This window comes from Sinohyriopsis cumingii, chromosome 12 (genome assembly GCF_028554795.1).
Source record: "Sinohyriopsis cumingii isolate HCF-2022 chromosome 12, ASM2855479v2, whole genome shotgun sequence".
Lineage (NCBI taxonomy): Eukaryota > Metazoa > Mollusca > Bivalvia > Unionida > Unionidae > Sinohyriopsis > Sinohyriopsis cumingii.
Window position 1 is genome coordinate 87274411 of NC_142972.1, and position 18271 is coordinate 87292681.

The following is an 18271-nucleotide window of genomic DNA, read 5'->3' on the forward strand; positions in this document are numbered from 1 at the left end:
TCAAACAGCTCAATGACATTTCTATACACATTCATATAAGACATAGCTTAGTACCTCATAATATTGTTTTTCACAAGTGAGACTAAGTATATTTGTTACTTATACAGTCCCAAACTATTTCACAGATTATTGGAAAAATTACGGTCTGCTATTGGTCCAGGTGGGCGGAGCTTAAAGGTAGACCTGAGACCCCCTTATCACTTAACTCTAAATTATTAAATATCATTATTTATGTAGTATCTGAAAATTTCTACCCTATGCGATCAACGGATGGCGAGATATTTATTTTAAATGTACATGTCATGAATATTCTCCGTAAATCAAGTACAACTTCGGCAGTTTCCGTGATATCAGGCAGTGTGACGTCACAAGAGGAACCCGACATTGTAAGGAACCATTGTTGTACCGTTGTCAAGCGTGAAGCGTCTCTGTATTGTATTCTGACTGCGTGTATTTCTAGTTATGGGAAAGAGGTGTATCGTTGGTGGATGTAGCAATACACCAAAAGATGGTGTTTCATTGCACTTGTTTCCTTCGGACATTAAATATAAAGGACTTTGGTCTCGGTTTGTGCGGCTGACAAGAGCGGATTGGAAAGAGCCTTCAAAACATGCCACAATCTGTAGTGAGCATTTTCATTTTCAACCCGATTCTTTTGGGCCCAATCAGAGCTTGATGGCTACGTTTGGAATAAAGAGAAACGCTACTCTTCTCCATGACGCAGTACCATCCATTACGCCATGAGCAAAGTGTGCTTACAGCCCTGATGTGGATGAAAGCCACCCACCCACCACAACCAATAGTACAGGCCAGACACCCAAGTGCCCGAGATCGGCATACAAGAAGAGGGAGAGAGAACAGAACGGGTAATATAGTATGTCTAACTTTTGCAAATTGTCTTCTTTTTATTTAATTGCTTTATGAATGATTCTTTTTCATGTTAGTGTACATGTGTGAGTGTGTGTGTGTGAGAAAGAGAGAGAGAGAATAGGCTGTCACACATTCATATGGACAGGTTTCATTGGCGTAATAGTGAGGTGGAAAATATTTTATATAAATGTATGTAATAGTTTCTTCATGTAAAGTTTCACATGACAATTGCATCAGTATTATGCTTGGCAGTATAACATCAGCTAAATTTATCTTTCAGACATTACAGGATGTTATGGCTACAAGTTCAGTAGCATAAGATGAGGCAGAGAATGGAACTGCTTTTTCTGACCCAGATATGGTAGGTTTCACTTAGCAAGATTGTAAGCACTGCAGAGCATTCAATAATCAGGAAGAAATAGACGTTTTTAAGAAATTGGGTATTAATTTATTTTACCAACAAATATTGAATTTGATTAATGCAAATATGTGACAAAATTGTCACACACTTAAATAATGTGTACATTTCTGTTAAATCATTATCCCACCCATGTGATTTGGTACTATTGTACTTTTTTCTACAATGATGCATGTCCTAAAGTTGACAGATTGTTATTTGAATATTAAGTTATCTAAGTATTCTTCCTTAAATAAAGTTTTGGGTAAAATGTCATAAAAGTAATATATAGAAATACACAACTTGAAAATATAGTAACTTCTATTGCATTATAAACCCAGTGTCACAGTCTAGCAGTGGTGGAAAGGAGGTTGGGTGGGTGGGCAGGATATCTGCTTGGTTGAAATTAGGCTGTAGTCATCCATGGCAGTTGCTATACTTGATTCTTTCTAAAATTTTCCAGACATATGATGCCTGTGACTCAAGGGTGAAAACAGTAACAACTGGTTCTCAGACGTCACTCAGACCAAAGAGAAAATCTGCTAGGACCCAGTACAGTGGACCAAGGAAAGTTGACAAAGGTAATGGAGATGATTGATGGTCTAGATCTTAAATTGACCACAGTGTGGCCCAGCAGTGTTGATTCAAACCTTTAGTTGTATGAAAGCCTGAGTTTATACCAAAGAGGCATCACTTTAAGCTCATTGCTCACTGTAATCCGACTTAATGGATATTCTTTTATAACTAATTAATTTCCACATGTGTGCATAACAATTATAATACCAACAGCAATATATATATATATATATATATATATATATATATATATATATATATATATATATATATATACACACACACAGTTCGAGTATAAGTAAATATTTTTATATTTTTCTCAGGTTTACAGTCCTGTTTAAACCCAAAGTAAGGAGCTGCGGTACCCAAACTGATAACCCTAATAACACGGATGAACCACATCACACAACAGTTACTGTGGATGACTTGATTACCTCTTCGATATCCGAGTCCAGTGAAATAACAGTCAACCTCAGCGACTCAATGGACTCCTCCTATGCTGCTACCAGTTCAAGAAATTCATCGTGGCAGAGCAGCTTTAATGAGGATCATGGGCAAGTACAATGATGCCTATGTAATACAATCACCAGCCCACCTTTAGTATTGGCAACATCTAGCTATATTATAAAAGTGGCCTCGATATTGAGGTTCATTTATATGAAATGTGTCAAGATCAGTCCTGAATGATTTAATTTTACAACAGATGTGGTTTTCTTGTACAGGGGACTGTTGTTTTAACAATTTCAAAATGCTAGAGAGAAAAGGAAGCATAGTTCAGCATTTATGTCATAGGACTAATTATGAATTTTTAGTATTTCTGTTTTTATTTGCAATTTCCCTTGCTGTACATGAAGTCCGTATCATACAAGAAATGTTTATTTTTCTTACAGACAAAGGTCAACTCATCAAGAAAAGAAGTTTTTAGTAGCAGAGAGTGCTCTTCTAAGCCTGTTCAGTATGTGTATTAACTGTGGAAATGAAGCTCAAGGAAATATTAATCACAGGATGGGAACTTTCATTAATATTGTCCAGAAATGTGACTTTTGTAACCACAAAAGATCATGGAATAGCCAGCCCTTCGTTGGATCCATTCCAGCTGTAAACCTTCAGCTTTCAGCTGCTATTTTGTTTGCTGGAGCCATTCCGTCACAAGCCATGAGGATTTTTGAATTCCTAAAAATGGCCCATATCAACATGGACACTTTCTATATGCACCAGAGGTACTACCTCCAGCCAACAATTGCACATTTTTGGAAGCAAAAGCAAGAGAGTTACTTTGAGGAGGTGAGGCTTGGTGGTGGTGGTATTGTTGTAGCTGGAGATGGTCGTGCTGACTCACCTGGTCATTCTGCCAAATTTGGAATTTATTCTACTGTGGATGTCAATACTGGGAAAGTAGTCATTATGGAAATTGTGCAGGTAATCAGCTTTACCAATATATTATCATATACAGGGTCTATTTCAGTAGGGTAGAGGGTGAATGTTATAATAAAGTAGTCAGGCAAAAGTATATAATTTGTTCAGTCTTCAAAAGAACTTCTTATTCCTCAACATATTTATGTTTTATTTTGGGAGCTGTGGTCTAGTGTTGGACTTGTAATGCCATGGTTGCGGATTCATTACCAGCCAGTGTCAACTGCCTCGACGTGTCATTGGGGAAGTGAATTACCTCTAGTTTCCTCTGCATGTTATAGCGAAAGTTTTAAATGGTTTTAAAATTAACAAAATCTGGTTTTTCTTACAGAGCAATGAAGTCCATAGCAGTTATCATATGGAGTTAGAGGGCCTTAAGCGAACAAATGATATTTTACAGGAGAATGGAATTCACATTGAGTCCATCATCACAGACAGGCACACACAAGTCAGCAAGTGGGTGAAGGAGAATTTATCTGACTGCACCCACTACTATGATATTTGGCACTGTGTTAAGGATAAATATATTTCATTTTTATTAATGGCAATATTTGGAGATTATGTACTTGAACATTTGACAAATTTAGACAACTTGGTATATAAAAGGCTGGTAGAGAAAATAAAATCACCCGTTTGTTCATTGTTCAGGTGACAATAGAACCAAAATCAAACATTGTAAATCAAGCAAAACTGCCCCAATTTGTTGTTCAAAAAGTCACTTTTTTTACCAGGCTTTAAGAAGAAGATGAACTTGCTGGCCAAGAAGAAAGAATGCCATGATTTAAAATTTTGGACCAAGAGTGTGACCAATCACATGTACTGGGTGGCAGCATCAACCCTTGATGGTAACAAATCTGTGATGCTGGAAAGTGGCGTTCAATTGTGAACCATATTCAGAATATACATGATGGACATGGAGACCTCTTCCCAAAATGTTTACATGATAAACTAGTGGCATGTGAAAACAAGAAGAAATGGCTTAAGCCAGGTATGACCTAATTTCCTGCTGTTTCAGGGAATATCAATAGTTTGTGGCAGTTGGATATTTATTTAAATTTAAAGGGACCTTTCTGTCATTGAAAATTACAGAACTTGCCAAGATACAGAATAAATCCTTGAAATCCAGATAGTATCTCCAGTATATCTGCAAGATTATTCAATAATGTTCAGGTTGAGATTAAGTGTTTGTATATTTGTCAACGTATACAAGTTAACATTATATAGGTGAACAATTAAGTAAATAACAAATTTCTTCCTCAGGTTCTCTTGCAGTTGCCAGATTTTGTGATTTGGTTCACAGTCGCCAAGTGACAAAGGACATACAACAGCTGTCACCACTGCACCAAACTTTTGAGCTGGAATGCCTCCACAGTGTGTTGAATCATTTTGCCCCAAAGCTTATTGGGTTTTCCTACTATGGCACAATTTGCAGGTATTTTGTCCATTATTTCTTCATAATTGGTTTGAGGTGTTTGAACATTTATAAGTAAAAAGGCGATATAAGTTCATGAAGCAAATTTTAATGTGGAAGTAATGTGTAGAGTAAAAGAACATGAAATATATATTTTTCTAAAAGAATAAGGTGTATAAAAATGTTTGAAGAATTACATTACAGAATATATTTTCTGTTTTCATGTCAGAGCATTTTTGACCGCATTACATTTTGAAGAGAACAACCGAAAACCACAAGCAACAACATCAAATGGACAACTGCGTTACCAGATTACCTTACCGAAGTACAAATGTGGGGAATACTCTGTAAAAGAAGTCAAAGTGGAAAATACTTTTTGTAAGTTTTGCACTTATTATTATATTGACTTTTCTATACAGCATTTAAGAAGTATTATAAATGGATCGTGCAAGCTGTTTCTTTAACAAATATGAATACAAAGTCATAAATTTCAACAACTACAAAGTACTATCGAAATTCCATCAATTGGTTGAAATGCCTTCAGGTCCAGTGTTCTGGTTTATTGATATTCGAGATAAATTTTATTTTCAAAATATGACCAATGAAATTTATTCCTTCCTTTTTGGTATAAATATTAGTAGCTGAATTGGGCAACAAATGAATGCTTTCCAACAATTGATCAACTAATTATAACATTTCATTCATTTTAGGCTATGTTGATAGTCTGATGGAAGTGGCCGAGGTGCTCGGAGAGAACATCAAAATGAATGAAGAATCAGGCTTGCAGTTGCCAGGAGACATCCTGCCGCCTCCACTGTGTGCACAGTACCAGCGTCCTGAAAAAGAGCTGGCTGTGTCTTCACACATGTCTCGATATTCAAAAGCTAGTTAGGCCATTTGAATCCAACATAGGTATCAGATGGGAAAGCGAGTCTTATTTTGTAGACAGCACATGCTGGCAGTGGAATTCTAATTTCTTTGCCCAAGAAACCCCAACACCATCGAACAAACTGTCGATATGCCACGTACCGCCTCCTCCTGAAAATTGATTAAAAACTATATATATATAGTTGAAATTAAGAAAATACAATTACACATACTAATTATAATTTATTCAATTATTCATTTTAATATTGAGATATTTGCAGTTGTTAATATTTCCAATTGTTGATGTTCAAAACTAAGTCAGGATACAGTTACAAATTAATGAGCAGAAATAATATCGTATAAATATGTGTCAGGGTGAAGATGTTATTTAACTTTGAAATATTGACAGACTTCAGTTATGTAATAAGATGTACTTACTCATTGCTGTCTTCCATGTGTTGATCATATTGCTGTCTGTACTGGTAATATGCTGTCTCGAGTACGTAACGGTCCAGACAAACTGATGGGAACCCAGGATGGTCAGTTATACATTGCAATGCTTTATTAAAGCCAGTGATTTTGTTGTATGTTTTAGAAATTTCATGGCAGCACTGAGATTCCTCTGCTGTGGGCATAACTTGACACTGTGCACAAAGACACCTGTATAATAATAAAAATCCCAGGCAAGTTATTTCAGGCATGTCTTGCTCATGTAAAAAGTGTTTATTAAATTAAATATGTATTACACCCAAAACACATGCAAGAATCAGCAATATTGCCAAAAGAGTGTACCATATCAGGAAGTCCGAGTTTCGTTTAATATATCCCTCCACATCTGAGATATTCAAATAGTATTATCAAATGTGCCAAAATATAGCTGATAAAATTTTATGCTGTCAAGCAAGTCACCTTGGAAGTCTTATGATATTTCTGGACAAATGACAGGGTATATGAAAACGACTGCCTAGGCATAATTGTGTGAATCGAGGGTATATACCTATATTCATACAAATATTGAAAATAAAGCAAGAATTGTATTTATTCACGTTTCTGTTCAATGTTATGCATGTACAAATGAAATGATATAACGGGGAAAAAAGTCAAATGGACCTATCGGAGAAATAAGCCTCAGTATCACAGAAACAAGACCGATCCTACTTACCATTCGGTATTGTTCAGCCTGTTGCCGACATCTCGTTCAATTTCTTCCCTTTCTTCCTGTAATGCCGAATCTTCACTTGTATATGGTTCAAAACGATAAGGTTCGATGCCTTTTTCACTAATCTCTTCTTGACTTTCATCAAACGAAGAGGAAGAATATTCCAATTCTGGTTCATGTTCGCTCTGACTGTCACAACGAGTAGCCATGTTGCTAGCCAACTGCAGATTCCTCTTGTGATGTCACAAGCTCGCGCGTGCATATGAGGTTGTTTACGTAAAGTCGCTCGGTTGTTTCCGTAGAAGTCGCGTTTTGGTGATATTAAAAGGGTCATATCTCCCAATCCAGTGAACGAATGTGTGTCCCGTCTTCGCAGAGTACTTGAAATGTCCATTTAAATAAGATTAAAGATTACCGAAAGCAGTATATAGCATTCAGGTCTACCTTTAAGGTGTAGGGAACATTGTATTCAGAATTAAAGAACAACCCTAGCTGTGATTGGTGCATTATGTAAGAGTTGTACTTCCTGTTTGGCTTTAAGAAAAGTTGAGCCTCTTGGCAACATGTGGGTTTGTGTTAATTTCTCTCTAGATCATATTTTGTATTTTTTATGATTTTTTTTAAATATGGTACACAGGGCTGAAAATGTGCTTGTTGCGACAAGATAACTCTTACCCCTGTCTAGTTCCAGTAGAGTTATCTCTCTTAAATGCACTGTAGTACCTGGTTATGTCATTGTCAAATTGACAATCTAGCATTGTTCTCTATGACAGTGTGTGACATGCATGCTCAAGTAGGACAGAAAGTATATTTATTTCACAAAACATTAGCATTGAGGTATTTGGAAAAACAATTGGTACCGTGATACCTACAAGTCTGAATGCTACCAACTAAGCTACAGTGTCTTAATATAAATACCAGCATACCAAGAAACAAAATAGAAAGTAGTAATTCAATTAAGAGGAATATTTTAGTATAAAATAAGATGAAAAGGAAGAAATTTAAAATGCTTACTTTCACTGATTTCACACAGTATAATATTTTCCAAATGTTTTCATATAATTACTTCTCATATTTTACTGAAAACTCCTGTATGACATAATTACACTTTTATTTTGGGTAAGTAAAATAAACAATAAATTGACTTTATCTGAAATTGTATTCTGTTATTTTATTCTCAGTTAATAATTCAACGACGAAGTAGTGACTCCATACATCCTTATTATTTAACTTGAACTGTTACTTCTTTCTTACATGTTTTGTAAGTTGGATGTTATTGTTATGAAATTGAAACTGACAGTCCAAAACATCGCAAAACAAGATATAATGCATCTCTGAATGTAACACTCTTCCTGATTGGTGGAATGTCAAAAGTACAATAAAACTGAATGTAACACTCTTCCTGACTGATGGAATGTCAAAACATTTACATATTGCGAATGTAACATTATTTCTGCTTGGTAAGATGACAAAAAAATGTTCAGCAGTAAAATCCACATTATGCAATGAGAAAATGACATGACTGACATCATGACCCTCCATATGACTTGTTGCCAGTGACAATTACATTATCAACCTGTTTTGGCATAACTTTCAGAATTATAGACATGAAAATAAAATCATTTGTAGGATGCTTAAATTGAAAACCAAAAGAAGAAACAAAGAAAATATATAACCATCAGAAACCATGAACTATGGTGCAATTAAAGGGCAAAGTTCAAAGTCAACAGGGACCTTGACCTTTTCATTTCTGTAAAGTAAAACTCAGACATGACATTGTTTCTTAATTAGGCTTCATACCAAATTTAGCTGAAATTAATAAATTGCTTCGATATGTTACTGAGCAAAGTTAAAAGGCAAAGTTCTGGTATACAGAGAGACATAACTATGTTATATAAAGCCTCAACCAAAATTTGTTTGAACTAATTAAGTGCTTTAAAATGTTGGTGAGTGGAACTTGAGGAGCAAAGTTCTAATTCAAAGAGGGGCCATAACTGTGTTCACCTTCATAAAAAAGGAACATTAAGTTTGTCATGGGTCTTAATGTAAAGCATCATAACCACTTTGTTATCCATAAAGTATAAAGTGTTTCAAAGGTTGCCAGGTGTAAATTTAAGGGTAAAGTTAAAAGTCAAACATAGGCCATAGCTTTGTTTGCCTTGAGCATAAAATGGTGACAGGTAAGCTGGTCCTGTCTCTTCCTAACATAAAGCATCATACCCAATTTGACTGCAATCCATAATGTCCTTCAAAAGCTACCAAGTGTAAATTTAAAGGCAAAATTCAAAGTCAAACACACAAACCACAACTTGGGAACGTTTTGTCAGAACATGATGAAAATCAGGCTGGTCCAGTGCAATCCTAATGTAACTCCATATACCAGTCATGACTTCAATGTCTAAAGAACAGCAAAAGGATCTCAGCAGAAATTAAATTGGACGGAAAAGTCCTACATGAAAGAGGGGCAATAACTGTATCAACTTTTGCCATACAAAATTCAAATTACATCTTGTTAATGTAAACCATCATTCCAAACATTTGTATCATCCCATCAAGTAATTCAAAAAGTTATTGAGCAGAAACAAAATTCACCACAGACATGGCATACTGGGATGGGGTGGCATGACATGCACAAAAATGGCATAATATATTGGGATAGCATGACATGCACAGACATGGCATAATGTGAAGGGATGGCAGGAGATTCACAAACTTGGTATAATGTGAAAGGATTGCAGGAGACACATATACATGTCATAATGTGAAGGGATGGCAGGAGATTCACAGCCTTGGCATAATGTGATAGAGTGGCATGACAGGATGTACAGACATAGCATTATGTGAAGGGATGGCAGAAGATGTACAGTACAATATGCCACTTTCACTGATATACCTAGCGCATACAAGTTTTCAAAAGAAATATTAACATTCAAGAATTTTATTTTTACATGCAATGAAATTATCAGATGACCTACAATGTTTTTCCTTACTAGATTTACAAAAATGTCTTTGCACCATAGTTACTATTTTTTATTTTAATAATTAGATGATGTCTGCCACATCAATGTTCTTTATATGACAAAGATACAAAGAAAAAAATAGAAATTACATACAGGCTTACATAAATAGCCACACTACTTTGACAAGGTACATAATCAAAGTCAAAATATATTGTAATAACAATTTACTGTGAGCCTCAATCTTGAACAAGTAATACAACTTCATTACCTTTAAACTTGTATAAGTGGACACCTTCTACCATTTTTCCCAGTTTATGATGTTTGACAAGGAACATCCACCCTCAAAATTCTCTGCATCACAAATTGTATTACCAGATGAGAACAACTTGGTTGTTGGGAACCCCTGAATTTGAAAAGAGATGTTAAACAAGGTCACAGAAGGATTAAGTATTTACCAACATGTTTTCTGTTGTTGTCATATGCACTATTGCAAATGCATCATACTAAACCTGTGAAGTTGTTGACGAAGCCTGAATGTTTCAGAATTACAAATCAAATGCAACATGTAGAGATTACCCCACATGACCAAACCTGTGCCATTGTACTGATAAAAAAACTGACTACAGGACTTACTACACATTGTTTGATAAAATATATGAAATATATAAAAGGACCAGTCAAGTTGTCAGTACATTTATTTATCTCATGTCTTACACGGGACTGCTCTGGTGGCCTAGTGGTTAGAGCGTTCGCCTCGGATGCGGGAGGTCGTGGGTTCGATCCCCGGCCGAGTCATACCAAAGACTTACAGAAATGGTACTAACAGCTGCCTCACTTGGCGCTCAGCATTAAGAGCTTAGTGTTAGGACTGGTCGGCCCAGTGTCAGGATAATGTGACTGGGTGGGACATCATGCTACATGTCTGCGGCATGATGCCCCAGTGCTAGACATCACTATAAACTGCCACATTGCAGACATCGTAGCGATATGACTGAAAAATTGTTAAAGCTACGTTAAAAATCAAAATCACATCACGTCTTACAAGGACCAGCCAAGTTGTCACTACATTATCTCATGTCCTACAAGGACCAGCCAAGTTGTCACAGCATTATATCATGTCTTACAAGTACCAGGCAAGTTGTCTTTACTCATTTCTTATATTTCCTAATCAATAATGGCTTGAAATATGTATTCTTGAATTTCTATGATTTCAATCTGTAAAGTCCCTCTAAAGTAACTCAGCAAAAATAAAACTGAATGAAACACATGTACCTGATAATTATCATATTCATAAACCATTGTGAAACAGATATGTACATGATAAGTATCATATTCATAAACTTTTGTGAAATAGACATATGCCTGATAATTATCATATTCATAAACTATCATGAAACTGAAATATACCTGATACTTATCATATTAAAAAATTATCATATTCATAAACTATTCTGAAACCGATGTGTTGTTGTTGTTGTTGTGGGGTTTAATGCCATTTTTCAGCACACGATAGGCTATGTATGGCGGCCAGTATTAATGGTGGAGAAGAACCCTGGAAAACCCTGAGAAGAACCACCGACCCACGAGAAGTTACTGGCAAGCTTTCTCACATACCCACATTGGCCGAATCCTGGACTCGAACCCACGCAGACAGAGGTGAGATGGCAGTGATCTGTAACGGAGAGCGCTTTAGACCACTCGGCCACTCGGGGCCCCGAAACCGATGTGTACCTGATAATTATCATAACCATAAACTTTTATGAAACAGACATATACCTGATAATTATCATATTCATAAGCTATCATATTCATAAACTATTCTGAAACCGATGTGTACCTGATAATTATCATAACCAAAAACTATCATGAAACGTACATGTACCTGATAATTATTATAGTCATAAACTGTTATGAAATGACATGTACCTGATAATTATCAGTCATAAACTACTGTGAAACAGACATTTACCTGATAATTGAATAGTTTAAATGGTGCCTAATATGACTACAACAAACACCTGTACAATTAAAAAAAACAATTTGATATAATTCTATCATAGCAACATCCTACCATTTTTTTTGAGGTGGCACTTTCTCCATATCAACTATCAAACTCTTGGCTGACTGTGGCATCCAGGACACCAAGTGTTATTTTCCCCAGCATTTCTGTGGCCAGAGCACTATAATATGGACTGAGGTTCTAAATACAGGTGCTCAGTAGAGCAAAGAACACTATCTTCCATTGTTCTTCCTGTCCTTAGACCATATATTGGAACTGTGATCAGTCAACTCTATCACATTTTCTGGATTTTAATACTGAAAGAAAACTATAACAATTAACAAGAAAACCAGTCTTGAATGTAATAAAAAACATCAAGTCCTTGCTGCTGGATATAAACTTAAGTCTAACTCTCAGTACATGTATTTAGATAGGATAAAATTTGAGTGTAACTTCAGTCTGACAATCGAGTGATTAAACAATGGTCACATTTTAGTGTAACTTCAGTCAGACAATCAAGTGATTAAACAATGTTCACATTTTAGTGTAACTTCAGTTTTAAATTTTTTGAGTAACTTCAACATAACTTTATCAGTAAAATAAATGCGGAACATAAGTTGGCCAACTTTGACACAAAGCATCCTGTCAAAGGGACCTTTCAATATAGAACAAACAATGTCAATGTGCAATCAAACAGTGATGCTGATAAAAAGCTGGACAAACACTGAAATGCCTGTTTTCTTAATTTTTGGAATCGATACCACTAGAAATATTGGAACAGAAAGTATTCATTTGGCCAAGATTTATGGCCAACTGCTTTTGCATTTGGCTCTTAGGCAGGTATCAATTAATGTTGCACCTCTTGTTAATCTGTTTTTCCAGGGCCAATTGGTGGACAAATCCTTGGTTTCAGTGCACAAGGAAATCCAGTCTCAGTGAGACCTCAAGGTCATTTAGGGCCCTGGAGGGAGTCATGATGCTGAGAAGGAAGATGATGAAAAGGCATTGGTGAATGAGAATAACATAATTGTGCTTATGGAATTTGGGAAACTAATGAGTTTTTGACTTATGGATTTGTTCTCTATCCTTGATAATGATGGCAACAAGTCTCTGGATTAGGATGATCAATTAATGTTGCACCTCTTGTTAGTCTATTTTTTTTCCCAGGCCAATTGGTGGCAAAAGTCCTTTGATTCAATGTTCAGTGAAATCAAGTCTCAGGGAGATATCATGGTCATTTATGGTCCTGTAAGGGTTCAAGATTCTGTGAAGGAATTTGATGGGAAGCCATTGGTGGATGAATATCCAATAATTGTGCTGATAGAATTGGTACATTAATGGGTTTTTGAATCATATATTTATTTTCTATCCTGGATAAAGATGACGCTGCAAGACTCTGGAGTACGATGAAAATACGCATGGCCTTAGAGAAAGTAAGATACATATGATGTCTGAACAAAATTAAAGAATTATGTTTTGTAGCAGAGGCAAAACTGAAGCTGAAATTTGTTTTGCTTGTCTGACGTTTTTTCAACAAATCATTTATAAAATTACTGTTATCGCCTTTTCTAACGGGTACCTACTTTATAGGGGCCCCAAGTGGCCGAGTGGTCTAAAGCGTTCTCCGTTACGGATCACGGCCATCTCACCTCTGCCTGCGTGGGTTCGAGTCTCGGATTCTGCCAATGTGGGTACATGAGAAAGCTTGCCAGTAGCTTCTCGTGGGTCGGTGGTTCGTTTCCGGGGTTTTACCGGGTTCTTCCTCCACCATTAATACTGGCAGCCATGTATAGCCTATCATGTGCTGAAAAATGGCGTTAAACCCTACAACAACAACAACAACAATCTACTTTATAGATTTTATGGTTGTTACAGTTTATCAACTTAAAACTATGCTTAAGAAAACACAGAAGTACCCCTTCCAATTGATAAATTTAAGTATGGACAAAAAAAGGTCTTTTATTTTGCAATGTATGAAAATTGAGAACCAGAAAAAAGTTTATTCACCTGGTTGTTGGGTATATCCAGTGTTTTCAATGGCAGCAGTTTGTATTGACTAGTCTGCTTGAGTTTATCTAAATATCACAAATATGAAAAGAAAACAAATGTAATCTCTGAACTTTTTTCAGTACCATCCACATCACTTGTAGTTGAATCAGAAATCTAATACCAGCTAGTTTTTGCCAGAACACCTCAACCGGAAGGATGTATAATATATATATATATATATATATATATATATATATATATATATATATATATATATATATATATATATATATATATATGGCAGCATAATCCTGGCTCATTAGCACCAAGTAAATGTAGGTATTCTAAACTTCTAAACTAGAGTCCCAAGTGGGCATGACATTATTCACATGGCTTAAATAACTTTATGTTAATATTGTAGTGCACATGATTGTGGAATTCATGCTAATTTAAAAAAAGCAACAAAAAAACATACCAGATACTCAGAATGCATAAATATCACCTATCATAACTGCAATCACTGCCTGTATAACTTTGTAATTATCTCTGTATTTAGAGAATTGCTTGGGATTTATTTCCAAACTAACAGGGAATGTGCAGCCTAAATTTTCGGTTTTAGAATAGATTAGCACTAAGAACACAACCTATGTAAACTATCTTACAAATTTAATTTGATTTGACATATTTTACTGCAATAGCTCAGTGGTTAGCATGCTGGACCCATGACCAAAAGGGTGTGAGTTCAAACCCTACCGTCTGAAAAGCCTGTGTTATCTTCTGTGGTGTGACCTTAGATAAAGCACTTTGCTTCTATTGCCTCAGCATTAATTAACCTTTTTTAGTTGCTGCGCTAAAAAGCACCAAATCAAAACCTGTATTAAAAAACTTCTTTCTAATGATAAAGGTAGAATTAACATGCATAGCCTCTTGTGCAAAATCAAAACCCACCTATTTTATAATCTTATATACTGACACTGATAACAACTGTATGAGAAATTATCTTCAATATCTTGAGAGGTAACAAGGTCAGCAAATGAGATTGATAGTATTCATTAATATACACAAATCACACTTTTATAGAACCTGTGTTTGACACTAATAATAATATAAGCTTGTTTATTAAGGAGGAGAAAAATCTTGCTGGAATTCAGTCTCTAGATGGGCAACAAGTTTAGTGAATCAGATAAGAAATACCCTCATTTATATGCTCACCTAATTTTCATATACATACTCTTCCAAAATTTTGATAATATGTAACTTTTTCACAAGGTGTTTCAGAATTTGTACACAAATATAGATGTTTAAGTGTTGACAACTTCAGCCAATCAGGTGCAAGGTCATATAATTAATATACATGCATTTCACTCATATTCATGCTTAAACATGATCATGATAACAAAAGCCTATTTACCAAGTTTGATCAAAATCCTATTGAAAAAATACAGTTTCAAGAGTTCCAAAACAATTCAGCCAATCAGCTGCAAGTCCAAGTCCTAAATAAAACTAGGACTGGCTCATAATAAAAAATAATCAATACCTTTTCCAAGTTTGATTAAAACCATATCCAAAATATAGTCTCAAGTGGTGTGAAGTTCAACTGATCATGTGCAGTATCACTTTATTAATATGTTGTGATCTTGCTTATAATAAAACATTCTAAATCTGAATGATATAAACCTATTTACCAAAAATAAAAATATGATTAGAAATAAAGTCTCTAAAGTGTTAACAAGCTCTTTCAATAACATGCAAAATGACCTTGTTAATATTCAACGATCCTGCTCATCAGTGTACTCATCCAGGACGTAAAAGATTTAAGCCTATTCATCAAAATTGATCAAAACTATATCATTTACACAAATGTGTGTATTCTGATTGACAGACATATAAATAAAAATAAATAAATGAATATTATTGTTCCTATTTAAGGGGACTAGCAAAAGTAACATGAAAACAGGTTTTGAAATAATAAACATTTTCTACAGCATGGAAAATTTACTGCACCTAACCTAAGCTACTGCTGCATTAATCTAAGATTACTTTAATCTAACAGTAGAGAATCAACAGAATGATATTTACCTAACAGGAACATGCTTGGAAATGTAGACGATATATACTTGGACTCGGTGTACTTGAATAAAGGTGGGGGGGGGGGGCAGAGAATTGCCACCTATTTTTAATATACAAAATAATATTGACCTACTTTTATTTATGTAATGTATGCTTGTCTCTCAATTCTGTACCAGGTGAGAAAGGTAAATTTAGTTTAACAAAATGCTAACAGTTGTTATTATAATTATTATTATTATTGATTATTATTTAGAGTGTAGGAACAGTCAGTTCAGTGTTTACTATGTCTAACTTATCACAAAAAGGGAGAGGTTTGAATCCTATCAGTGATTCAGCCCACATCATCTAATGCGGTGTGTCCTTGGGCACTTTACTCCAATTGACCTTGCACCATATAAATTACTTCTGCTTCTGTCACAAAACACTAAACCAAAATCATTTATGATGAAAAACTCTATCCAACACTAAGGCTGGGTGATGCCTACTGTAAATACTCACATACAAGTCAAGTCCAACTGCAAACTTCAGAGCCCCAGATCTGCCATCACATATTGAACCAGCAGATCTGGAACTGTGTAAATTGTTCGGAGTAATCATTTGAACAAACAACACTGACCCTGAACAGCAAGTGCATTATGCTATACGAGATCGGGATCTTTGTTGTTTGTAGTTTGACTCAACTTGTAGTAGTATATATATATATATATATATATATATATATATATATATATATATATATATATATATATATATATATATATATATATATATATATATCTATATCTATATAAAGAACTGTCAGTTATCAATATGCATAATATAGTCCTTGCACATTTCATATACTGCAATTAAAGCACATATACTAAAACTTTACTCGATTATAAGTAAAGTCAAATTACAAGCAACGAAGATCTGATCTGCTGTAGCATAATGCACCTGCAGATTAGGGCCTACATGGTATATGTATATTTGGTACATGTATATGTGTTATATGTACATAACTTGCTGTTGCATTATCTGCTTACTGAGCTAATGTCAGTTGACACAATAGCACACAATAGGCTATAGCTGCTTTTATATACTGCCAGTAGAGCACACACACACATGTGTGTATATATATATATATATATATATATATATATATATATATATATATATATATATATATATATATATATATATAATGCTGATATATTATTACTTGCTAATTTCCTGTCAGTTCACATAAAAGCACACAATAGGCTATAACTGCTTTTATATACTGCCAGCAGAGCACACACACACATATGTATGTATATGTGATGTGATGTGATGTGATGTGATTTTGATTTTTAATGTAGCTTTAACAATTTTTCAGTCATATCGCTACAATGTCTGCAATGTGGCAGTTTATAGTGATGTCTAGCACAGGGACATCATGCCGCAGACATGTAGCATGATGTCCCACCCAGTCACATTATCCTGACACTGGGCCGACCAGTCCTAACACTAACCTTTTAATGCTGAGCGCCAAGCGAGGCAGCTGTTTGTACCATTTTTGTAAGTCTTTGGTATGACTCGGTCGGGGATTGAACCCACGACCTCCCGCATCCGAGGCAGACACTCTAACCACTTGGCCACGGGAGCAGTGTATGTATATGTGTGTGTGTGTGTGTGTGTGTGTATATATATATATATATATATATATATATATATATATATATATATATATATATATATATAATGCTGATATATTATTACTTGCTGATTTCCTGTCAGTTCACATATAAGCACCCAATAGGCTATAACTGCTTTCATATACTGCCAGTAAAGCACATACATATGGGAATAACTTAAAAATGCTGATGTATTATGTGCTTGCAGATTTCCTGTCAGTTAAAATAATAGCACACAGTCGGTTGTAACTGTTTTCTAGCAGAATCATGTAGGACATACTTTTGAATGCACATGCTTGGGTCACCGGCACAGTTATTGTACAAGTATATTTTAGCGACTTTGTATTTCTCTTGTCTCAGATGAGTTCATGACTCCAAATTTCCAATAGACATTCATAGTATATAAACTTGTCAGGTCTGTCACTTCTGAAAGTTGTATAGTAGGGCTATTTCCATCTTACAATTAAGTGTGGGTTAACGAGGAGGGTGGGTAATTTTCCCCAACAACCAATGAAGAACCATCTATTTTGACCTTAGCACAGGTCAAAGGCAGATTTAATGGAACAATTAAATAAAGGTATTCCTTTTGGTATAAACGTTTTCTGGAGTAATTTTTCATTTTTACTTTTCTATCTCATATTTTTCTTTACTCTTTTAATCCAGAATAACTATTTATGAGCATTTCAACTTCATCACAGGTTTCATCCTTAAGTGTCCAATCTGGATGAAAAGATCTTAAAAGGCTCTGCATCTGAATTTTCTTTCCGAACTTTCTATTGAACATTTTTTTTTCTAAGGCTGGGTAGGGTTCACTTGGAAATTATGTCATTTATAATTAAGAATCAAATAAACTTGTCAATGGTGGCAAACACTAAAAATGTATAGACACTTACTGGTAAAATGTA

At 35.0% G+C, this 18271-nt stretch overlaps 3 protein-coding genes across 4 annotated transcripts in view; all 3 read left to right on the forward strand.

Moving 5' to 3' along the window:
* Positions 1–18271, forward strand: part of LOC149786911 (uncharacterized) — a 34332-nt gene that overhangs the window by 2241 nt on the left and 13820 nt on the right. Inside the window, exon 2 of one of the 2 annotated variants that reach the window (XM_089977437.1) lies at positions 12535–12660. The exons of the other annotated variant lie outside the window; for it this stretch is intronic. The gene's annotated coding sequence lies outside the window, so the exon portion shown is untranslated. The remainder of the gene's footprint in view (positions 1–12534; positions 12661–18271) is intronic. 2 annotated transcript variants of the gene reach the window in all.
* LOC149786912 (uncharacterized) lies at positions 655–4112 on the forward strand. The gene is made up of 6 exons (XM_089977436.1): positions 655–866; positions 1151–1231; positions 1731–1848; positions 2167–2397; positions 2734–3262; positions 3988–4112. Exons 4-6 carry the CDS (start codon positions 2327–2329, stop codon positions 4003–4005), a joined length of 618 nt encoding a protein of 205 aa, XP_089833562.1. The 5' UTR covers positions 655–866; positions 1151–1231; positions 1731–1848; positions 2167–2326; the 3' UTR covers positions 4006–4112.
* LOC149786913 (uncharacterized) lies at positions 4106–6690 on the forward strand (the record flags this gene model as incomplete). Its single annotated transcript, XM_089975996.1, has 4 exons — positions 4106–4244; positions 4517–4688; positions 4897–5045; positions 5378–6690. Coding segments are annotated over 4 exons (642 nt in total), but the record flags the coding sequence as incomplete, so codon positions are not given.